The following is a 23847-nucleotide window of genomic DNA, read 5'->3' on the forward strand; positions in this document are numbered from 1 at the left end:
TGGAGAGGGCCGGGGCAGCCGGTGGGGAGCTGGTTTTGCTACCTGATAAAAAAAAGGAAGAAATTGGAGATTTTCTAAGCTGGGCTGAGCAGGCTGGGAAGAGAGGGCAGGGAAATCAGAGGGTCGGTCCTGTTCCTCAGGAGCGCGGGGTGGGCACCCACATGAGTGTGGAGGTCCCACAGCTCCACGCCCGGTGCTGACCCCAGACCTTGCCCCATATCCTTCAAAGAACAAGAAGCATTTGCAGCTCGATGCAGTCCCCAAGGGCAGGGGGGTACCGGGGAGCCAAGACCCCCCAGTTACACTGGAAGGGCTGCAAACCACGACCCCAAGATGAGCTTTAACCCAAGGAGCTCTGTAAGATTTGCTAATCTCGAAATATTGTTGGCATTCAGAACAGTGATTTACTGCATGTTTTGCCACAGCAAGTACTTTCCGAAAGGCCATGCTAAGTTTACACCGGAGCTGCCGGGATCAGATAACCGGTCGCTGGCTGCTCCCTCAGTCCCCCTCCCCATCCCTCCTGGTTGCCGTGCCGGGGTGCAAAAGGACATCAGCTTCTCCAGTGCCCTGCAAGGAAGAGGTGACCACGGTCACGAGCAGCAGAAAAAAGGGACTACCAAGGGCGGTTTTCCTCATCCAGGTGGTGGGGTGGGATGTGGATCGTGGCCTGGCTTGCAAGAAGATGTGAACTCGTGGAGAGCCCCGACGCTTTGCTTTGCAAGTCACACTGCCAGGGACAGAAAATAACCAGCCCTGGTGCCCAGCCTGGCCGTGTCCACCTCCCCAAGGGCTTTGCAGGTTGTAAAATTAAATCAGCTTCTCACCTTCAGCGGCACCCAGGGCTGGGCGAGAGCCCCGCACGTCGCTTTGCATTCCTGCAGCGTTTTACCACCCCACGGGATCCCCGAGGGCTTTACAGGTGTCGGGCAGGAATGACGCCTCTGGCCACCATCGCCCAGTGGGATCCCAGGGCATTTCCAGCCTGCGAAAGGGTGGGCTTTCTCCGCATGTCAGCTGCATCACGGAGCAGGCGGTGGGTCCCTCCATCCAGCTCGCTGTTTGCTGGGCAAGTCTTCTGTCTTCCTAAGGGCCAGCACTTGGGAGGCCCAGGACCCCCGATCTCTCCCCCTTGTCCCCAGATCCCCTGGGATCTCTGCCACCTCCTAACCCCCAGGAGATGGGAATGAGCCCGTCACATGTGCTCATGGCAAAAGCCACCGCCAGCCTCAGCCCTGGCCCTCACTGTCCCTCGGTCACGGCAGGCTGGAGGTGGTGGCCTTCCCCTGCAAAAATACAGCAGTCTCTCTCCTGCGTTGACATGCACATGGACAAGGAGGAGGAGGAGGATGGAGCGTCCTCTTCCATGGCTGTTTCTTTGCAGGTTATAGGGTCAACAGATCAAAACCCATTTGTTCTCTGAAGCCCATGTCCTGGCCCAGCTGCTCTGGAGGTGCTCTGGGGTGATGCTTCCTCCAGGGAAGGCACAGGGCTGTCACACTGTGCTGAACGGGGACAGCGGAGATGGGGCAGGGCAGGGAGCAGCACCCAGGTGCCCGGACCACGGCAGCAGGCACCCTGCGGCAGGTCGAGCCTGTGCCTCCAAAGCAGAACTGGGCCACATCTGGCTGTGGGGCACCAGGGACACTAAGGACCAGGCATAAAGGGAACAGCATCTTCCCAAAGCTTGGCACAATATCTGGAGGATTTCAGCTGGACCCAGAGTGAGGACAGCCTGATTGAATGTCCCCATGATGCTCCCTGGTGGCAGCAGAGAAGGGGTGCAGCTGGGCCACGGTTGGACAACCCCAAACTGGTTTGTCTTCCTCGTTTACTGGGACCTGGAGGGAGTCACTGGGATTTGGGGATGGTCCAACTCCTCTCATAGCCCCTCCAATCCAGCAAACTCTCCAGGGAGGGGGACACAGTAGGGAAGTTTCCAAACAAAGGTGCTTGGGTTAGAAAGGGACATGGGATGGGTCCGGGATGTGCTGTCCCATTAAGGGAGCAGATCCCATTTGCTTCAGAGCATCCTGGGAAGGGACAGCCCTCCGCAAACCCCTCAGACATGGCAGGGTGCAGGCAGCCCTTGTGGTGCCAGCAACCACCATGCTGGCCTCAAGGACATCCTTGCGTTATTGGCTGCCCCATCTGAAACGCAGCTGGTCCCAGTGCCACAAGGGCTGGGATGGGTCTGGCTGCAGGACACCATGCTGGTCCCCGTCTACTTTGCTGCTTTCAGCCAAACAGGCTGTTGGCTGCTCTGGCTGCAGTGGGGTTGAGCTCGGCAGTGTCCTGCAGGGACTCTGCGTGAGGTGGGGAGGAGGTTGGAGGGTGCGGATAGGAGGAGGGGATGGGGAGAGCAGAGGGAAAGGAGGCAGGTGAGGGTGCAAGTGAAAGCATTTAAGGCAAGGAAAGGAGGGGTGTGGATGTGAGAAAATAAGGGAGGAGCTGGGAGGGGAAGTGGAGACACCAGCGTCCAGTGTTGGTCCTACAGGAGGGACTGGAGAGGAGCAGTGGCCTTGAGGATACCTAAGGTGGCCTTAAGTCCTTGATAGAATCATAGAATGAGAGAATCATAGAATAGTTCAGGTTGGAAAAGACCTTTAAGATCATCGAGTCCAACCATTAACCTCACGCTGCCAAGTCCACCTCTAAACCATGTCCCTAAGCACCACGTCTACACGTCTTTTAAATACCTCCAGGGATGGGGACTCAACCACTGCCCTGGGCAGCCTGTGCCAGTGCTTGACAACCCTTTCGGGGAAGAAATTTTTCCTAATATCCAATCTAAACCTTCTTTGGCGCAACTTGAGGCCATTTCCTCTTGTCCTATCGCTTGTTACTTGGGAGAAGAGACCAACACCCACCTCACTACAACCTCCGTTCAGGTAGTAACGTGATGGAGATAAGGGGACCTGAGGGGATGCTGAAAGTCAAGTGAGACCAGGAGTGCGTGCCTGCGGTGTAACTGGCCAACAGCATGGTGCTCCCTGGCAGGGATTTCAGTGCCTTGAAGTCCTTACATCAGGGCTAGACACCCTCCTGGGGACCAGCAGTCACTGGCACTGCCTGGGACTGCGGGCATGGAGATGAGCAAAGTGGGGCTCTGAGTAGTGCTGCTTGCCCTTGTGCAGTGAAGAGCAAACACCTGAGCTCCCTGCTGATATTAAATAATAAAGAAACTCACCCTCGGTGCTGGTGGAGCCTGAGGCTGAGCTGTTTCCTCCCCCTTCTCTTGCAGAGCCTCCCAGCTCCCCACTTGCCGGCCCGAGGGTTGCCACAGCTCAGGGACAGAAGCAGTCAGGCGTGCGGCTGCGTCCCCCCAGGTGCAACCGCTGTGTGTAAATGTCCTCAATAAAATAGCAAAGGTGGCTTGCAACCTTTGGGGGCTTTCTGAGCACCTGGCTCTTAATGCAGAAGGGAAAACCCAGGCTGCTGTTTGCAGCCTTTCCCTGCAGCAGAGCGGGACCAGGCAGGGCAGGTGGTGACAGAGCCTTATTGGCGTCCCCAGCTGCTGTCCCCAGCCTTTGGTAGAGGTGACCCCCAGCAGGCTGAGGACAGTGAGGCTGGCACGGGCTCAGCCCCTGAGGGCTCTCTGTCTGCCCGTCCTAGGTAAGCTCCGGCTGGCAGCCCCAGAGGTAGGGCAAGATTGGAAAAAAAAAACCACCAAAGGCAGAGCAATGCCCCGGGTTTGGCATTGCTTCTGGGCGCTGGAGACACGGGAAGTGACGGATGCAGTGCCAAGGTGCATGAGGACTTCTGCCGGCCCATCATGTCCTGTCCCGGCCAGCCCTGGGTGCAGCTGCTGGAGGTCACCGCTCCTGCCCTGTGCAGCTGCCGATTCGGAGGGTGCTGTCTGCCTCACGCCATGGCTGTGATGTGCGATGGCACATCCCACGGATAGCACTGTGGGGACCACGCTGGCTGGGGGCAGTGGGTGATGCCACTCCATGATGGTTTTCCCCCTGCAGTGCTGTACCTGGGCTGGAGGCAACACGGAGCTGGCACTGAGCTCCCTGGCTCAGCTCCCAGTGAGGCACTGGACAAAATCAGGGCATCCCTGCATGGGTTTCTCTATTTCTCTCCCCCTTCCAGCTCGGAGGAGAATTATCCCATCACAGCCCCAAAATAACACCCCAAAGAGGCCGTCGGTTCTGGATGTTTGCATCCATGAGTCCTGCCTGCATCCGGCAGCTCCTGATCCCAGCAGGCAGGTTGCAGGACTAGGCACCCACTGTGCTGCTCCGTGAGCCGATGCTGGGGGACTTGGTAGTGAGTGAACCCGTTGCTCGCCCCGACTGATGATACAATTAGAGAATCATTTAGGTTGGAAAGGACCCTTAAGTTCATTGAGTCCAACCATTAGCCTAACACTACCAAGTCCACCACTAAACCATGTTGTTAAGCACCACGTCTACACGTCTTTTAAATACCTCCAGGGATGGGGACTCAACCACTTCCCTGGGCAGCCTGTTCCAATGCTTGACAACCCTTTTGGTGAAGAAAGGATTACCGATGGTTCGATGATCAAACTGTGGTGATGCTGAGTGCTGGTGGTGTGAGCTGATGTGCAACCATGCAACAGGAATAATGCCGGAGCGTGCGGCTGGGCTGCATGAACCCTACTTCTGTGCCTGGCAAGGGATGCCCAACAGGAACTCAGAGACACTGTTGACGATGTCTCTTTATTGCCTGGTTGTGTTTTCCAGACCAGACAAGGACGTTTTAAAGCAATACTTGCTTAAAACTCCTGCCCCAGGGTGGCACCGCGACAGGCACTACTCCGGGGGCCTTTGGGAGAGGGGTCAAGCCCGTGTCCCAGCTCTGCCCCGGGACCCCCTGCCTGCAGTCATTGCTTCAGGGTGAAGTAAGCATCCACTTGCGTGCAACACACAGAACGGAAAGCTTGCCTACATCCCAGCCCACCTGCCGCCTGCCCCAGCTGCTTGACTCAGCGCGCTGTGAATATCACGGTGACACGGAGGCTGGAAATGCTGCTGGGAGCCGGGGAGCCGGCAGGCAGGCAGGCAGCACGCTGAGCCACCCTGAGCCTCAGCCCTGCTGGCATTTGTGGTCGGCCGCTGTGTCTTTTCCATATGACCTCCCTGGTTTTCTGGAGGTCTGATTTAACCCCCCTGAAGAGGGGACAGGCAAGAGCAGGGCGGGGGGAAGCAGCCAAAAGGAGGGGACAGCCCCACACAGGAACCATCTCCAGCTGCATCAGTAACCGGCAGCAATATCCTCCCCCAAATGGGTTTGGGCACCTCCTTTCTGCTGAAATCCAGGGCGTCTGGGCATTTTTCTGGCCATTTGTGGTGTCTCCCATGGACTCACAGTCTACATGATGTGCGCAGGGCTGGATGAGGCCATAGGGAGGTGGGGATGGTTCCTGCTCTCTCCTGTTGGGTGGCTTTGAATATATCCCACTGGGGATGGCAATGGGGACCCTGTCAGTCCTGGGTGTCCCCTTTCTTACTCTGATACAGGCTATGGGCGACTGCCCCTTCCTGACACCCGTGATACCATCCCTTGGAGCCTGGCTCTGTCCTCTGCCCTGGTAAAGCACATTGCTTGTGACAAGGACCTCATGATGCCATGCTCAGAACCAGTGGTGGCCCAGGTAACAGCATGTGACATCCACCCTGCTGTTTTCACAGTCCTCCTGGGATGCAAAGAGCCCACTGGGCTTTCCAGAGATGTTCAGGGGGACAGGGACAAGAGGGGACAAGTGCAGAGGATGTTACAGCTTCAAGGAGCCCTTCCCACCCGGATGACACGGGCCCTTCATTTATTCCGGGCCTTTGGCATCTCCACTTTGCTTTGTGATGTGCAAGTGGGAAGGTCTCACCACCTCCTGTCTAATCCTGGAGCCCTGTTTAGGTCCTAAGCTCTGAAAGCCTCCAGGATTTGCCCCAGCTGTCGGAGGCATCTTCTGTCTTCCCGTACCGACACATCAGCTGTCGTGACGGGGAAAGGTGTTGGGGAGGCTTTCCCCTGTCCCACCTGGCAGGTCTCTGATGCTGCGATTTCCTGAAGTGGCAAATCCAGGTGAATGGGTAGACCCGATGCTTTTGGGGTACAGGCAGATTTATCTCTTTGCAATGCGGTCCTGTCCATAAGCTCAGCTGAAAGATGACCGTGATGCATCATTTGGGGGGTTTGGATAACAGTGGCATGAGGAGGATCTGATCCTTTAAGGAAGAAATGAGGCTTTCATTATTTAGACCTATATTTTACCTGGAAGATAAGTAAGGCAACATATCAGTAGTGCAGTGGGCTGGAAATGTGGGTCAAAACCAATTTATAAAAAGTATCTGCTTCCTGTAGAGAACAGATCTTTTCTCGCTGGAAAACATGAATACCCAGTATTTCAGCTACATCCTGAAATATTTGGAGTTTCAGGCAAAAAATGTGTTGATACTTAAATTATCACTAAAATGTTAATGTTCAACCCTCCCAGTTGCCAGCAGGAACAGCCAGCGCAACGAAGATGTGCTCTTTGTTTTCATGTCGAGGTGGAGGAATTGCACCGGTGGGCATTTCATTTTGTTCCTGACGCCAGACTCATTTTAGCTCCCTCACCCCAAAGTCGGGGGCTGAGACACCCTGCTCCCGTCCTTGTTGGTGAAATGACTCCATGGGAGCAGTTTCTCCCTCCCCGTCGTGCATCCACAAGTGAAGCCATCGTGGTGGATAACGAAACCTTCTGCTCCTGAGTCTGGTCCCTAAGGGAAACCTTTTGACTTTGGACTTGGGCAACCTGCCACGATGCCTTTGTCATCTACAGCAGGCAGCGTAGTGTTTCCATGCTTGAGTTTGCTCAGCGTACGGCGGTCTTCCCAGCAATATGCAAATAAACAAGATGCCAATATACTACAGTAACGCGGCCCAGATAAGTCTGGATGATAAACCATGTTGATTCACTTGCTCTTAACCTATGACTCATCCTGTGAGTCAACAGAGAAAACAGCATCTAAACGTCATTGAGCATGTTGAAAAACTCAAGTTTTGTTCAAATCAAGAACTTCAAGAGAAATAATTGCATTGATGTTCTTTTCCTGGGGAAAGTGTTTAATTTTCAACCGCACTCACCCGAACTGAAATAAGAGAGAAATCTGAGTGCTCATTTCCTTATGAACTAGAGTTTTGGTATTGATTTTTTCTTTTTTTTAAAGCTCTTTAAATTGCTTTTCTTAACACATAATCAAAAGAAACCCACTTTTTGCAAAGCATTTTGGTTTAGATTAGATATCATGATCGCCTTTGGGAAAGACACGCGGAAGACTTCTGAGCAGAGTTGATGGTTGTGGGAGTCTGGAGGTGGCCACCTGTGCGCTGATGGAAAAGTCATCAAGGCATGGGCCATGTGAATGCTGAGGGGTCAAGGAGGTGCCAAGATCATCCAAGACAGGATGAAATCCCTGTGGGTCAGGGTATGGAGAAACCAGAGCTTCTCCAATTCTCCCCTCTGGGTGCCAGACCCACCAGGGAGTCAAAGGCAGCTGGAGAAGGACAGACGGACAGTCTCCTCTAGCCCTACACCCCTATGCTGGGGAGCAGGGCTGTCTTCTCTTTTGCCAGAGCAGCTGCAGAAAATTTTCTGGTTCATGACCCACTTGGCAAGTCTGAGCCACTCCAAGCTGCTCTGGGGAGTGGGAGGGACTGCCAGTACCCATCCGTGGCCCGCAGGCAGCAAAAATGGCCGTGAGCCCCACGTCACCCTCTCCTGCCTCAGGGAGCTCATCCCTCAGGCATCCCAAAGGTATTTTGGGGAAGGAGGAGCCTTTATTAGTCATATTCCTCCTCACTGGTGAAAGTTATCGAGGAACATCTGGGTTATCACATAGTTTTGGAGGAAACATGCCCTCCCTGAGATACTGATACCATCTCTTGGTGTCCTGGCTTCGTCCTGCTGCCAAATGCTGTTTCTGAAATAACCAAGGGAGAAGAAATATCCCTCCCTGGAGCAGGAGGGTCGTGCTGCCAGGCTGCAGCCTCCAGACAGGATCAGAGCCCATGGGGGACCAGGTTTGCACTCGCGTTACCTGATCCCCATGTGACTTGCAAGGCTGGTGGCTGTGATGAGCTTTCTTCTCAGCTTACAGGAGGAACAGGGCTAGCAGAAAGTGCGGGGTCTCCTTCGTGCTCTTTCTGGAGATGGGTAGTTGCACGTCTTGCTGTCTGTCTGTGTAGAGCACCATGGGCAGGGGTCCTCGAGGCGATGCCTCCACGCAACCATCAGCGCTTGCCTGTTGCTGTCTGGCAGCCAGGAGCTGAGCCCGGTGTCTGGCCAAGCCCAGCACCCCTGTGACACCCTGACGGACCAAAGAGCCAGCATTGCTGCCCTGGCCTCCTCTCCCCATCCCCTCTTCCCACCTGGTCCATGGCTCCTGCTCCAGCTGGGATGCATCCCTCAGAGCCCTGTGGCTCTTCTTTGGGATGTCACCATCCCTTTAAAGACCAGCCTGGCCAATGGGGTTTTGCTCGCTCTTCTCTCCCTCCCCTTCCTGGGTGACCACAGCTCCCCCCACCTGGAAAACCACCCCCTTGTTAGCAAAGCTCAGATCATCTGGCCCTGTCAGAGTACATGGCTTCATGCTCTGGCTGTCTCAGAGATGCGTCTTGACCCTCATGTCCATATCTGGAGGTGTTTCCTGGGGACCACAAAACCATGAGCCTTTGGACCAGCGCCCAGGAGAGCCGGGCTTGCTTGGCTCCTCCATAGCAGCATCCCTGGAGGCAGGCAAGTAGCTGGGGAACCGGAGAAAATGCTCTGTCAACTCAAATTTGAGGGAGGTTGAGGAATTAGACCATAGGTTGCGGAGACATTTTTCGTAGCGTCTCATGCATAGCATGGCAAGTGGGGGAAACAAGGACAGGCAGGGGGTGAGAGGGGTTGTATCCTATAGGACTATGGGCTTTCCTGGGTCAGTGGGGGGCTTTGGGGCGAATATGAGTTTGAGGGCTGACAGCACCCTTCTGTTAGTTCCTGGGGTGACCAGACTCCATGGACAAGGTCCTGGTCGAATGGGCAGGGCAGAGGCTGGAGGACATGGCATAGGGCTGGCTAGTGATTAATCTTCTCCAGGAACGTGGGTCAGGCGTACGGGCAGCTGGGTTGGTCCAGATGATCCCAAGAGTTGCCTTCCAACCTCAACAGTTCTGGGATTGAGGTGGAGGCTGGGGGAGGACATGAGGGAGCAGAGGGGTCTGGGGTTACAGTAGGGAATATAGGAGGACACGGGGGAGAGCAGGTGGGTTGGGGGCTCAATGAAGGATTAACAGGGAGGATTGGGGTGGGGGGGTCTGGTGTTAATGCAGGGGCTGGGGGAAGGCAGGCGGGGTGCAGGGTCAACGGGGAGGCGACGGGGAGGACTTGGCGGGGCAGTGGGTGGCTGAGGAGGTGGCAGTGGGGGGGCTGGGAAGCCCTTAGCCAGAGGGGTGTTGGTGCTGGGGACAGGAGCCACGGACCCAAAGAAAGGTGACCTGGCCCTGGCCTGCCCAGTCCCATGCGAGCCCGGGGAGATGGCGGGGGGGGGCCAGGACCATGTGCTGCAGTCCCATAGGAGGGGGTAGGGGTGTGCTGCTGAATGTGCAGGTCCCGGGTGGCTATTCCTGGCAGCCCCCGCCTGCGCAGGCAGATTGGTTTGCAGGGAGGTGACAAGTGCCAGCCGAAGCCTATAAAAATCTCCCAGCCCCTGTTCTGGCTCAGTGACCTGGTTCCCCCCTCCCAGCACAGCCGTCCCAGAGCAGAGACCGTTCGTCCAGAGTGGAGACGCCTGGTCCAGAGCAGAGACCCCAGCTTCGGAGCTGAGACCCCAGATCTCGAGGAGGGACCTTTGGTCTGGAGCAGGGACCCCAAAACAGAGCGGAGATCCCGGAGCAGAGACCCCAAAACATCCTCTTCCCCAGCCCCCAGGCTTTGCAGCAATGACCGGCAAAACCGCACCTCCAGCCACAGACCCGGCTCCAGCGGCTCCGAAGAAAGAGCCAGCGCCAACCCCAAAGGAAGAACCAGCACCAGCCCCAGCTGCTGAAAAGCCCCCGGCCCCTGAGCATCCCCCTGCTGCGGGGCAGCCCACAGCCCCTGCAGACAAGCCTGCTCCCGTCCCCACAGCAGAAGCGACTCCAGCCCCTGGAGAAGGTCCCCCGGCTCCCCCAGCTGAACCCCAAGCCCCGGCCCCTGAACCTAAGCCTGAGAAACCAAAGGCAGGTGAGGACGGGACTGGACACTGAAGCGGGGAGGGGAGGTATGCAAGGCGGGGAGGGGGCATGTGGGGGTGCCGGGTTGAAGGTACAGAGGGATGAAGTCATCAAGGATATTTTTGCAGTGGGATAGGTCTGGGGGATTAGGAGGATGGCAGGGCTGAAGACCAACATGGAGGTTGGGTGATTGCCCTCCAACAGCCCTGGTACTCGAGAGCCTGTCCTCACCACTGCGGGTTTATTACAGAGCCGCCCAGCTCCCCCTTGTCCTTGGCCGTGGAAGAAGTGAGTGAAAACTCGATTACGCTGACCTGGAGAGCCCCGGAGCAGACAGGCCAGTCGGGCCTGGATGGATACGTGGTGGAGATCTGCAAAGATGGAAGTAAGCCTGGGCTTTCCTGCCTCGTAAGCATGGAGAGCTGGTGTATTGCTGTGGAGGCGTGGGACGGAGCTGGGCAGAACCCGGCAGCGCGTTTCCCCGGGCACGATTTCCCTTTCTTTGCCCAAACGGGTTCATTTTAAATGTCATTTTTTTTCCATGGAGGCGAGGGGCTTCCCATTGGCTTCAGATAGTAGTCATGTCTTTAGCCGGGGGCTGGATCATGTTTAATGTCACTGCCATGTCAGCTAGAGGGTGGAGGAGAGACCAGCATACCCACTGAGGATGGTCTCTGATGAACTCCAGCTCTGCAGAGACCTGGGGTTGGGATGGTGATGCAAGACCTCAGGAGGAAGAAGATGCAATTCTCCCATGTTTGCCCAAAATGAAGTGCAGAAGGAATGGGGATAAGGTGGGAGGATGAGGGAGGAAAGGATCCTGGGCAGCGCAAGAGGGGCTGCAATGCATCAGCAGGCAAGCCCTGCCCAAGTAAGATGGGGCTCGAGATGCCTGGAAGGAGGATGGCCGTGGTGGATGGAGGTGGGCTGATGGGTGGCAACAATTATCTGTGGTTCTCTGGTTGCATTGCTGGTTGGTGAAATGGGGTAGGTGGATAAGACTTGTGTTTTGGGCACTCTCTTGAAGCCCTGCTTGGCTTTGGGGTGAGAGTGAATGACTTGTGTGGCTGGAGGGATCTGCAAGAGGAGGCTGGGGCTGGTGGGCTGGATGCTGCATGAGGCTGGAGTGGTTTGCAAGACCCAGATGGTCTGTGGGCCGTGGGGAACTTGATCTATGACCCTTGGCTGTTCAGCTTGTGGCAGGCACGATCAACACATGCTTGGCTGTGGGAGGCTTTCATCATTGGGCTGGGGACTGGGGAGGTAACCACGGCTGGATGGGATGTGTGAGAAGGCCCTTGCGTGGGACAAGGAAAGATGCAGCCATTCCTGGAGGGTGCTGGCTGACAGCCACCCCAGGGTCACAGTTTTGGATGCTCTCCTAGCTTGCTTTGGGCTTGGCTGGGTGACAGGAGAGCTCTAGTCATTCAGTGATAACCACATGGGCTCCGTCACTGCTGTATTTGGGCTGGTGCAAGACCCTGGTCGGCTAAAATATGGTGAGATTTGAGTGAGGGCTGGTCTGAGTAATGTCAGTGGTGAAGGGAAAGAGGAGCTGGTGGGATTTGGCTGGTCTGATGGCATTGACAGGAAAACCTTCTTGGTTTGAAGGTGCACATGGTGGCTTAGCAAACCCTGGCACACGTGGATTGCTCTAGTTGCCCGCCTGGGACACCCAGTCCTTTGGTGACTGGGGCAGTCTGTTTTCTAACCTTAACTCTTAAGAGGTTTGGCACATTGCAAGGTTGTGTTAGCTGGCTGATGTGGGAGGGCTTCTGTGTCTTGGCTGTGGGGTGAGTTTGAGATGCCCCTTCCAAGCACGAAGAACAGTAGGAGAGGTCTAGCTGGCTGGTGGCAGGTGATGAGCAGACCTTGCCCGATGTGGAAGATGTGCTGGGGAACATGGTGAGCCCCAACAAGTTAGCCTGGGGCAGTAAGAGGAGCAGACTGGCTGGCAGGGTGGTCAAAGGATCTTAACTACTTCCAGAAATGCACCTGGAAGGTCAGCAGGGACCATGTTTGCTGGCATAATGCCTTTTCTTACTTGCAAATAGGCTCCTCCTCAGCAGTTGAGCTTCTGCCAGCATTTTGTACCCCATGCTCCTTGGCAGGGTGGGCTGGCCAACCTCCACTCTAAGATACCTTTTTCTGCTGGTGCCCTAAATCATTCAGCCTTTGCAAGGAAGGGGTTCTTTGCCTCTGGGTTTCACCCCCTGTGGCTTGATCCTGCTGTTTGGGGTGTGTGTCTGTCTGTCCATGGCACGCCTGAAGTGCTCTGCTGGGTTCATCGTAGGTACAGACTGGACAGCTGCGAACAAGGAGCCTTTTCTTTCCACCCGGTACACAATCCAGGACCTCAGCTCCGGTGACAAGATCCATGTACGGGTGAAGGCTGTCAGCGCCAGTGGTACCAGCGTCCCGGCTACTTTGGAGCAGCCAGTCCTCATCAGAGAGATCCTCCGTAAGTACTGCTCCTGCCATGCATAATTCCCGTGTGCTTTGTCAGTGGTACAAAGAAATCACAGTCCGTCCCTGCAGCGGGAGCAGCCTCTGCCCTCTCACACGTCTCACACACATCGCAATCCAGCCTTTGACCGAGATGTTATTCTCAATAACTGTGTCCAGTTCCCTTGGGGTGGGATGGAGTAGCTTCCCGACCTCAAGACACTGATCTTGCAGATGGTGAAGCTTTGGGAGTGAAGGACTCAAAATGCAGAGCCACATTTTCCCATTTCATTGCAAGAGCTGAGAAACACTATCACTTTCAGCACATCTCCTCTCCTTGGCCATGCTTACATCTCTAATATGCCATCACATCCACATTGGACAGCTTTGTTTATTTAGCTAAGGAAAGTCAAGAGCTGGTAGTCTGGAGCATGGGAACTTGAATCATGCTGAACTCGCTAATGAATGACTTGCTCCCATGCTTAGCAAGACTCGCATTCCTCCCGGGGTGCTGCGAATGTGCTGAAGCTGATGTATGATGGCAAGGCTGGTTTTCACTTATCAAACAGCAAATATAGACTTGTTTTCCCTTTACAAGGAATTATTAACGCACAAGTTTTCCTATTACTCAAAGAACATGTCGGATTTTTCAGCTGTTTAAAAATAGTAATAATAATAACAAAAGTTATTCTAGGAGCCATCAGCTTTTCATAGGAAAAGACTTGGAGAAGGCTATCAGCATCTGGAAAAGGTCCTGCAGGGTCCGTCCTCTCAGTCTGCTCGGAGGAGGTGAATATGGCTTAGTCATTGGTGTCTGCTGCCGTGTTCACCTCCAGATCTCAAAGGCCCACCACACCTTGTGGGACTGGGGAAACTGAGGCATGGGGGACTGGCATGAGATGCCAAATGCACAGCTCTTGTTTCCCACTTCTGGTCCCGTGCTGCACCCGCCAGTTCAAACCCCCTGTCCCTGCTGCCTGAGCTTTGTCCCAGCCACGTGTACCGGCTGAGAGGTGTAAGAGCTGAAAGACCCATGCACAACTCGCTCTTGCTCCATGCTAGCGGGTTTTTTTTCTTCTGTCTTTTCTTCTTGCTAACTGAAACTCTTCATCAGCAAACAGCACTTGCCTACTTTTGCATTTCCTTTGAAATACAGCCCTGTGCACACTGCCTGGCTTTGCTGAGGAACAAATTAGCCCTCAATGTCCCTCTGCCTCCCTGTGTCCACCCCAGTGGTGCTGGTGTGTGTTGGGCGCACAAGTCCGCTCCTCTTTGCCCCATCTGTTACCTTCTGGTCTTCACATTTTGTTTGGGACTGCATTTTGTACCGCTCACCAGTTCATTTATAGCGTCACAAGGGATTTTAAATAGCAGCAATACAGACGGCAGAGAGTTTAAAAACAGGTGGGACGAGTGGGTTTGGGAAGTGGAGAGAGATGAGGAGAAACCAGATGAAGGTTCAGTGTGGGAGTCGTGTTTTGCAGGGAGCTGGGGCAGGAAAAATGCCTTCCCACCCGCGGCAGCATGTCACCTGGGCCACCGACCTCGGCCAGCCCTCTCCGGCTGAGCAAGGCACGTGTGAGCTGGGGAAAACACCCATGAATTAACATTCCTCCGTTGAGGTCAGGTTTCTCTGCCCCGCTGAGACTGATGAGCCCAAGTGTCAGCATCGATGCATTGATCCCTGGAGTGAATAGCAGCATGAGCAGAGGAGGGACCGTCTCAGCTGTCAGCGGGGCCATCTGGGACCGCCGGGCATCTCCCTGCCCTCCCCAGCCCACCGCCGGCGTTTCACGCTCACAGCTGTTTAGCCATTGCTCAGTCCCGGTTTAATTCTGGCCGTGCCCCCTCCCCAGAGCTAAGCTCCAGCACGTTTAATCCAGGCAGAGACACACAGCTCTTTTATGAGGGGCTCACGTAAACCCAATGCCTCTCCAGAAGGATCACCGAGTGGCACCAAGCCGGTAGGGTTACACGGCTGCTATTTTCACCCCCGGGAAGGAGACACACGCTCCATCAGCATTCTCCAGTGGGTTTTTTGCTTATCTTTGTTATGTTCCCTTGGGGACGTTAGCCTTCGTTTTAAGCCTGGGGCTTTCACAGCTCTGCTGTGAGTAACCATGCACCACCTTGGTCTCTCGATGGCCTTGAGCGCACAGTGAAGGTGGAGGTCTGATGAGCCTTGTCCTTGCTGGAAGCTGGGTTGTGTGCCTCTGGAAAGTCTGCTTTCTGAGCTGGGGGAGACATATTTCCGAACTGGGAGATGCTGTCCTCTGCTTTACTACCGTGTAGGCTGTGCTGTGGCTCTTCTGCTTAAGCCCATGTTGGTCTCCATGGCCTGGCTATAATGAAGGAAGTGAATGATCCATCGGGGTGATGCCGTTGCGTTGGTGGCCTGGTATCTCAAGGATGGATATGATTTTGGGGTGCAGGCGATGGGGCAGGCTGGCATGGCCCTGCAGGGAAGCAAGCACTGTCCAGGAGATGAGAGGGAAGAGGTGGCTGTGTTTCTGGGTGGGATTTCTTGATGGCCAAGCAGGGGGATGCATGGGGTGGGTCAGCCAGTTGGGGTCTGTGATTTCCTCGGCCGCACGGCATGACTTTCTTGTCCCCAGAGCTCCCGAGGATCCGCATGCCCCGTCACCTGCGGCAGACTTATGTCAGGCGCGTTGGGGATGCCGTGAACATGATGATCCCTTTCCAGGTAGGTGGATGATTTGGGATTTAATCCCCCAGGCTTTTTCACTGCAGGTTAGCTTCTGCAGTGACTTTTCTAGCCACTATGACATGCTTGGGGCCACCTGTGGGCTGGCTTGTCCTGGTCCCCGTGTCTTATGGGCCAAGGGTGGGAGATGGGGTGGGAACCTCTCTCCCATTCCTGCCTGGCTCCCATTTTTCTCCTGCTATGTCTTTATTGATGGTGTTGGCAATGGGACAACCCCAAACACACTAGGGCATGGGATGGCTATTGCTGCTGTCTCAGCCCACAAGCCCTGTTCAGCTCGTGCTCCTGGCCGAGCCTGGCAGGGATCTGGTCACATACCACAGGGCCCCACAGCACAACAGTGGGGTTCCCCTTGGGGACAGCAGCTGCCTTTCGAGCAGGGCAGGGCCAGGGCTGTGTGATGGGGGGACTGATGCTGATGCTGGTGGGCCAAGCTCAGGTCCTCTCCTCAACTGATCTATCGCATACTGTCTGGGGCATCACCAAAGCATCTCCACCACCATGGAGAAAACCAGCCCTGAAACATGCTGGCCAAGCAGGGGGAAGCGAGAGGCAGAAAGCTGCCCCTGAGATGAGGGACATGTCCATGCCATGTCTCATAGGCAGTTGGGGGCCTGCGCTGGCCATGCTCCAGGCATGAATTGGCCCTGGATGCTGAATTCAAGCCCCTGGTGCTGGGCTTGAACCTGGGCTCAGTGCCTGGGCAACAGGAGCACAGCTCTGCCTGCAATGCCCTGGACAAGTAAAGCTGGGCTTGCTCCATGAGGACTTTGGGGGACCAGCATGTTCCAGTCTCATCCCTGGAGCCTGATGGCTTCCCGTCAGTGGGGCTGGCAGGGATCGGCTGTAGTTTATTCCCTGGGGACTGCTGGATCTGGGCCACTGCTGCCCGGACAAAGCAGGGTGGCTCTGCTCACCCGTCCTTCCCAGTAGGACCCATTGGGACTGTGCGCTCGAGTGGCTCCTAACCTGCCTGTGCGGGTTGCTCCAGGGAAAGCCGCAGCCCGAGGTGATCTGGACAAAGGGTGACCAGCCCCTGGACACCAGCCGCATCAACATCCGCAACACGGAGAAGGACACCATCTTCTACATCCGTGAGGCGCAGCGCAGCGATTCGGGCAAGTACGAGCTCACCGTGCGGATAAACGGAGCGGAGGACAAGGCTACCCTGGACATCCGAGTGATCGGTAAGGCTGGGGATGGGACCCTGCAGGGTTGCTCTGGGGCTCATTTCTGCCCCTTGGTTGAGGGTAGGTCTTGTTCAGGGTGGGATGGGACAGGGAGAGCAACAAGGCAAGGAACTCTGGGGTCCCTCTTCCAGTGGGATCTTCTCCAGGATCATGGAGGTGAACTCCTCTGGTTGGGGATGCTGGGTTTCTGCCAGCCCATGCCCATCACAGCTTCTCATCCCTTGTGTGCTGCAACAGGGTGAGAAGAGATTAAAAGCGAGGTGCAAGGGATGGTCAAGGCACAGAATGTGGGGGGAGCAAATTAGGATGCCACCCTGTGAGGGTTTGTATTTGCAGAGCCACCGGGCCCCCCCCGGAACCTGAAGCTGGTGGATGTGTGGGGCTTTAATGTGGCCCTGGAGTGGACCCCCCCGGTAGACAACGGGAACTCTGAGATCAAGGGCTACATGGTGCAGAAGTCAGACAAGAAGAGTGGGGTGAGTCTGGGCACTCCTGGGCCCCCGTGCCCTGGTGCTGGGGATGCCCTGATGGGAGACGGGGAGCTGCACACCCCTGTCTCCCCCCACACCTTCTCCATCCTTTGGACAGCCTGCCTTTCCTCACCACTCTTCTTTTTCCTCCTAGAAATGGTTCACAGCGCTGGAGCGCTGCACCCGCACCAGCTGCACCATCTCCGACCTCATCATTGGCAATACCTACTCCTTCCGGGTGTTCGCGGAAAACGCCTGCGGGCTGAGCGAGAAAGCAGCCGTCACCTCTGGGGTGGCCCACATCGAGAAGACAAGTTGGGGACAAGGCCCTGGCTAAGGGGTTGGGGGTGGTGGTGGGCAAGAGGGGTCCTGTCCCCATGGGGCTAGTGGGGCTTCCTTGGTGTTGTGGTGATGCTGCTGGGCTGGTCCCCAGGATGAACCCTGCAGGGGTGAGGCTGTGCATCCCCAAGGCAGAGGTCCAGAGGTCCCCTGCCCTCCTTCTACACCTCCTTTCTCCTTTGGGGAAGGCTTGTGCCATGGTCAGCCCCCTGAGAGGCGTCAAGGCATGGACATCCCTGGGGTGAGATCGAAGCAGGAGCTGGGAGGGGTGAGGAACAGCCCTGGCTTTCACCCTGCAGCTCAGGGCCAGCAGAGGAAGAGACCTCTGCAGTGGTCCGTCTCAGGACCAAATCTCCAAACCAGCATCCCTCAGCCCCGCTCTCCCTCCATCTATTTCCATCCTGCTCCCTGGTAGCACACAGTGAGTTGGGGTCTCTGCCACCTGCAGAGCTTACCTCCAGCTCCCGTTTCTATGCACTGAATTTTGGGGATGGAGTAGGAGATCCAGAGAGGTGCCTGGCCTGGATCTGACGTGCTGCACATAGCATGCATCGCGGTGTAGGTTTGCAGACTGGCATCTCCTCTGTCCCCTGCAGGGACTGGGCACTAACATGGCATGGTTGGATGAGAAGGGGTTTATAGACTGGGCTGGTCTGAGCTGAAGGCCAGGTCCTCGGGTCAGGCTAGATGCTGTCTGGATTATGTGAGGGAGCAGAAGTATTTTGGGGTATCTTGGGCTGAATGCCTGTGACCATGTGCTGGTCAGCCCAGGAGCCCAAGCTCTGCCTCAACCTAGAATTAATTATTTTCTTAGAAACTGCTTACCAGCCAGAGAAGATCCCCCAACGGGACATGATGGAGCCTCCAAAGTTCACCCAGCCCCTGACAGACAGAACCACTACCCGGGGCTACAGCACACATCTCTTCTGCTGCGTCCGGGGCTTCCCCCAGGTCAGTGGTTCCTCCATGGACAGCATCGCCTCCGGGTGTGGGCAGCCACCGGTGGGGTTTTTGCAGGGTGGCTGGAGGTGTTGGGAGATGGTTGGTCATGCTGGGTTAGGGTTGGATGAGGTTAGAGGGCTGCAGCTGCCCTCTGAGTCAAACTGGGGCAAGTTTCAGGTGTTTCTGCATGGAGATGGGAGACTGGTCTTAATTCATGCCATGTCCTGTTTTCTCCTGCGCTGGGGGAGGAAGTGCGGAGCAGTGGTTAGGGCTCAAGAATGGGAGATTTAGCTCTTCAAACTACTTTTGACTGTGAATCCCACCATGGCCACCAGCTTCAGGCAGGGCCAAGGCAAAGGCAGAGGGAGGTGGCTGCATTTTGAGGCCAGTTAGATTTCTCATTTCTCTCCCTGCCTTAAACAAATAAATAAATCCTGCTGCCTTCCAGCCCAAAATCATCTGGATGAAAAATCAGATGGAGATACGGGAAGACCCCAAATACATAGCGATGATCGAGCAGGGCGTCTGCTCCCTGGAAATCCGCAAGCCCAGCCCTTTCGATGGGGGCATCTACACCTGCAAAGCTGTGAACCCCTTGGGGGAAGCCTCAGTAGACTGCAAACTTGATGTGAAAGGTAAGATTGGCCGAGGAGATAGAGGAGCAGGTCTCCTTGCCTGCCTTTTCCTGTTCTCACTTACTTTCACAGTGGTGTGGTTTGTCCCTGTTTTGTGTTGATCCTGGTGATGGGGGAGCCTAAGGACACTGGGCAGCCCTGCGGAACTGGAGCTTTGGGCTTCTTGGGTTTATGGTCTTGAAGCATCTTGAAATCACCTTCCCTTATTCATGGCCAAAAAATGGGGAGGAAACCAGAAACTGCAGGGCCAAAGGACCAGAAGTGCTGGTGGAGGCTTGCTCCTCACTCCGTCTACCAGCACTTGTGTCCCAAGCCATCCACAAGCCATGCGTGTGGGGACTGTTCTGAACCCCCTCCACTTGCACCTGGGTTGTTCTGATTTATGTCTTGGGATCCTGCTCAGACTTTTCAGCTCACATTTCCCTGCCTCAGCAGAGCACGCAGCCCAGCCCTCGCATGGAGGTGCCCCGCTTTGCTCCCCGCAGACGCCTCCCCTGCGTGCTGCAGATCCGCCTTGGCATGCAGGAGGATGCATGCCCACACACTCTATGCATGTTCCTCAAGTGGTGGCGTGTCCTTAGACGCATGTCATTTTTATTATTTCTCCTCCCGTGGCTTCCCAGCACACGCTTGCCCAGAGACACGCTCTGCCCTACTTCCCACGCAGGCAGGGCTCCAGTCCGGCAGGTGCCCGTCACCCTCGGTCCCTGCTGAAGCTACAGGGCTGCCGGCGTGGCACGGGGTCGGTGCTTGGCTCTGCGGCAGCTGGTGCCAGGGCTTCCAGCCGGTGCAGCGAGCACTGACCCAGCCGGCCCGGCCACGCTGCCCTGCAGGCAAGGCTGTCAGTGCAGCCATGCAGGCAGCACAGTGAAGTCGGCCAGGAGGATGAGCTTGTTGTTGTGCTGGGGACACGAAGCACCTGGGAGTCACCCAGGCTGGGATCCTGGGGGCAGGGTGGCCAGGGGCAGGCAGTGATGGTGGTGTGCATGATCGCTCAGAGCATGTGTGCACAGGGATGGTGTGCGGAGGTGCACATATTGGTGTGTGCACATGAGCGGGTTGGTTATGCCCTGGCTCACTTTTGGAAGTCAAAAGGGGAGTAAGATGAGGGGAGTTCAGGGGTTTTATATCTCCCATGCTCTCCTGCAGTGCCCCAGTGAGGACAGTTCGGAGGGCAAGATGAAGAGCAAGGTAGGTCTGGGCTGGGGCTGCGGGATGGAGGGAGGGCGGAGCATTTCATCAGGGATGGAATGGATTGAGTGTCCTGGATTAGCCCTTGTCACCTGCTGATGAAGCCCCAGCTCGGGTCTTTCTCATCCCATGGCTGGAGATGCACTGGTGGGGTGGGATGCTGCAGAGCCTGAGAGAAACCTGCCCCGTTGCAAAGTGGAGGGAGGGCTGTAAATATGGCCAGGAGGACGAAGATGCATGTGGAGACTGGTGTGCCTGGCAGATGCATGGGCAGCAGGGTAGGCAGAGCCCCAGTTTGCAGGCAGGGCTCAGAGACCTGGGGCACCAGGGGTTGAATGCACATGAAGGGCAGGAACCGGGGCTGGGGGCAGGTATAAAGGTGTGTGAAATGGGGCTGCGGGGTGGAAAAGCAGAGTTAAAGGGTTGCACCTGGATTTTGTGGGACAGGAGAGGGTGGAAGAGCCGGACTGGGTTTGTCTTGCATTAGACCCATGGCTGGGACGCGGTTTCCCATCTCATCCCTGACCACTGGTCTCTTGGCAGCGGTGCCCTCACAGGACTCAGATCTCGTTCCTTTACCCCAGGTGGATGCTGCAGCTGCTGTGCGGTAGCGTGGCACATGGTGATGCTCCTGGCCATGGCCTCTGTTGCCTGCTGGCCTGTCCCCTCCCTGGCAGTGCTCTGGGGGGGCCTGCACCTCAGCCTGCCATGGGATGGTCTTCTCTGAACGTGTCCTTAGCTGTGACAATAAAACAAGCCCATCTGAGGGGCTTTGGTCCTAATAAAAATACCAAACCACTCTGTCCTGCTTGTTGTGGGGTTGCCTTGGGTGGGGGGAGGTAGAGGGGAGAGAGCTGCCAGGGATGCTACAGGTTCACATAGCATGCCACTGAACCGTGGGTGGAGGAGACGGTTTTTGAGCTTGGAAAGACAGGACCAGCTTCATAAAACACATATGAAGATGACTAAACCAGAAGCAACCCAATAAGGAGGAGGAGGAGGGTGGGGAAAAGTTTCCTTCTGGAGCTGGAGAATGATTCTGGCTGGGGAGAAAAAAAATAACAACATCAAAACTGTGGCATATTGATGCTTTTTCATCGAAGCACAATTTCTTTATCCATGCCAGTGATGCAATGATCCAGCCACGCACTGCCACCAGCATCCCCTCCCCATGGCGTGAGACGGCGGGGGCAGGACATGCCGATGCATTATCTGGAGAAGGAGGAATCAGCCCCGTTAGCTACTGATAGCTCATGTGCAGAAAGATGACTCGTTACTTACAGCTCCGAGACAGCTCGGGTCAGATGCTGTTTATTAACAGAGAGCCCAGACAGATCCATCAAGTTGACTAAGCGCATCGTTAACCAGGGGTCAGCAGCGCGGTGTACCTCCTCCACTGGCACAACCTCCCTCTTGGGCTGACGGGTCTGGCACGTGGGTGAGGGCAGGAGCTCTCCCAGCCACATGCCAGCTCGGTCCTGGGGCCAGACCCAGATCCTGCCCTGAGAAAGGCATATCCCGGCAGGTCCTGCCACTGCAAACGTGGGTGCAAATCCATCCTGGGCATCCACAGATCTGAGCCCAGCCTGCCGTTAGTGCCACTGGAGAGCAAAGACCTGTGGCTAAAATAGCTGACCCCTCTCTGCAGCATCTCTCCTGCAGCCCCTCTGCTTTCTCCCCGTCTGCCCCCAGTCACATCTTCTCCATGTCCAAGCTGAAGTCCATGGGGGTATTGCTGTTCCCAGGGGCTCAGCACTGGCACAGCACTGTTCACACCAGGCATCATTTCCACCATCAGAGGGCATTGTCGGATTAATTTTTATCCCAGCTGCTGGTCAGGCTGGTTTATTGAGGTGGTTGGGGTTAGCGATGATGCCACCGGGGTGGAGGTTGCAGTCCAGCTGGCAGGTCGAGAGCAGGTCTTCCCCTGACATGCTCACACCTGGCCTTGGACACTGATGGGGGCGTCCTGGCCCCCTTGATGTCCCTGGCATCTCGGCATGTGGCTTTGGCCAGTGGGAGCCTTGGGGGACAGGGACTGGGAGCAGGCTGTGTTAGCCGGGGGTTTGCTAACATAGGGGAGAAGCAGCATCTCCAAGACTGTGTCATGCTGCACACTATGCCTTTCCAGACTCTTAATGCAGTCCTACAGAGCAAAGACTGTGTTTGTAACCCCACAGAGAACCAGGGTGGGTAACAGAATCCACTTTTAGTGAGCTCTCCCCGGGAAAGGTCCAGAGAGCATGGAGTGGAAAAATCCACTAGATGTTTTTCCTGAAAGCAATCATTCACATGCCTTTTAATGTATGAGCATCCCAGTCGTCAGGTTTCTGGGCACCTTAGCAAGGATCAGGCAAAGGCATCAGTTCCAGGAAAGCAGCCTCTTGCAGAAATAAGATGCAAGTGGGAATCAGACCTGCGCTTGGTAAACAGCAGCCCTAATCCAAGGCCAAGCTACTGCTGTGCAAAGGGACCATGGGCACGGGGTAGGGGCTCCCCTCTGCACTAGCCTGGGGTTGCAGCATCCTCAGGCACTACTGATAAAGGATTTGGGGTTCTTCACCTCGAGGAGGCTGGGAGGGTGTTCAGGGCCCCTCCATCGTGATGAGGCCCAAGGGAAGGATTTGCTCCTGTCCTTGCTCTTCTGCTCCGCTCCCGTTTTGCCCAGAGTGGTCTGAGCCAGGAGCCTGGATATGATATATTGAGGCCCTTGCAAAATGTGAGAGGCTGAGCCCCTCATCTCCTATCTTCTTTGCTGCCTTCCTTTTCCTCTCAGAGAAATGGAGGAACTCCTTCCAGGCTAAACAGAGCTGCCTGCAGCAGTGGGCGAAGGGAACACCCAGCAGCTCCATTGCCTGTGCTACATGTGCACAGCATTGCTCTCTGCAGCCAGCTAATGAGCCACCCATAAATCTCACCCACCCAAGGTCCTTTTCCTCTCTGCACCGCCTCCCAGCCCCTGCGGGAACTTGCTGCAGTCACTTTGCCCGTTGGTGACGTCCGAGGGGCACGACCCTCCTGGGGCAGGGCAAGGGTCATAGGAAGTGTGTTTCCAATGGGAGACTGGTGAACAAGGGATGCTGATAAGAAAAGAATACCGATTAACTCAAATTAACTCTTCCCACCACCTCTTCAGCCCTGGAAGAGATCCTGCTGCAGAGCAGGGACTGGCAGTGCGGCTGCCAGCATCCATAGGGACCACAGAGCTGGGTGAGGGTGATGGTCCATCTCCAGCCACCCCCTCCTCAAATGTGACCACCAATACACCCTGCCCACGACTAAACCTGAGGCAGGGGGTGGGAAAATGCCATGTGACAGCATCAACACTGACACGGTGGCCTGCAGCCGTCCCCCACTTACCCCCAAATGGGCGCCGGTGCCTCTCTGCTCCCCTGGGCCATGGAGGTGGCTGCACTAACCCACAAAGTTTGGGTCAAAAGGGCTTGGTTGCGCAGGGAGGGTGGTAGGGAGCGACACGGGAGAGATGAGACAAACAGGGGCTGGGAGAGACTTGCTACGGCCTTGCACAGAAAACAGGCAGGAGAAAAGAGGGAAAAATGACTCAAAGCCAAAGTAAAAGGAGAGAGAGGACACATGGAGGGGACACAGCTCCCCGGGTGTAGCTCGCAGGGGTGGTGGGTGCTGCTGGGTCCATGGGGAGCCATCGGAGCAGCAAAGGGTACTTCTTGCAGAGTACTCTGGGG

At 55.9% G+C, this 23847-nt stretch overlaps 2 protein-coding genes across 2 annotated transcripts in view; one reads left to right on the plus strand and one right to left on the minus strand.

Annotated features, from left to right (window-relative positions):
- Positions 1–23847, minus strand: part of LOC127026358 (guanine nucleotide-binding protein G(i) subunit alpha-3) — a 378524-nt gene that overhangs the window by 218246 nt on the left and 136431 nt on the right. The gene's annotated exons all lie outside the window — the stretch shown is intronic.
- MYBPH (myosin binding protein H) lies at positions 9912–20930 on the plus strand. Its single transcript, XM_050911549.1, has 11 exons — positions 9912–10216; positions 10457–10591; positions 12500–12667; positions 15267–15355; positions 16368–16563; positions 16903–17042; positions 17191–17350; positions 18190–18326; positions 18766–18952; positions 20102–20143; positions 20728–20930. Exons 1-10 carry the CDS (start codon positions 9934–9936, stop codon positions 20110–20112), a joined length of 1506 nt encoding a protein of 501 aa, XP_050767506.1. The 5' UTR covers positions 9912–9933; the 3' UTR covers positions 20113–20143; positions 20728–20930.

Source organism: Gymnogyps californianus, chromosome 27 (assembly GCF_018139145.2).
Source record: "Gymnogyps californianus isolate 813 chromosome 27, ASM1813914v2, whole genome shotgun sequence".
Classification (NCBI taxonomy): domain Eukaryota; kingdom Metazoa; phylum Chordata; class Aves; order Accipitriformes; family Cathartidae; genus Gymnogyps; species Gymnogyps californianus.

Excerpts from the sequence above, each read along its gene's own strand:
- MYBPH (XM_050911549.1), top strand. The coding sequence starts at position 9,934 with ATGACCGGCAAAACCGCACCTCCAGCCACAGACCCGGCTCCAGCGGCT. Across the intron at positions 12,668-15,266 it reads CCTCATCAGAGAGATCCTCC|AGCTCCCGAGGATCCGCATG; the intron begins GTAAGTACTGCT and ends TCTTGTCCCCAG. Across the intron at positions 18,327-18,765 it reads GCGTCCGGGGCTTCCCCCAG|CCCAAAATCATCTGGATGAA; the intron begins GTCAGTGGTTCC and ends GCTGCCTTCCAG.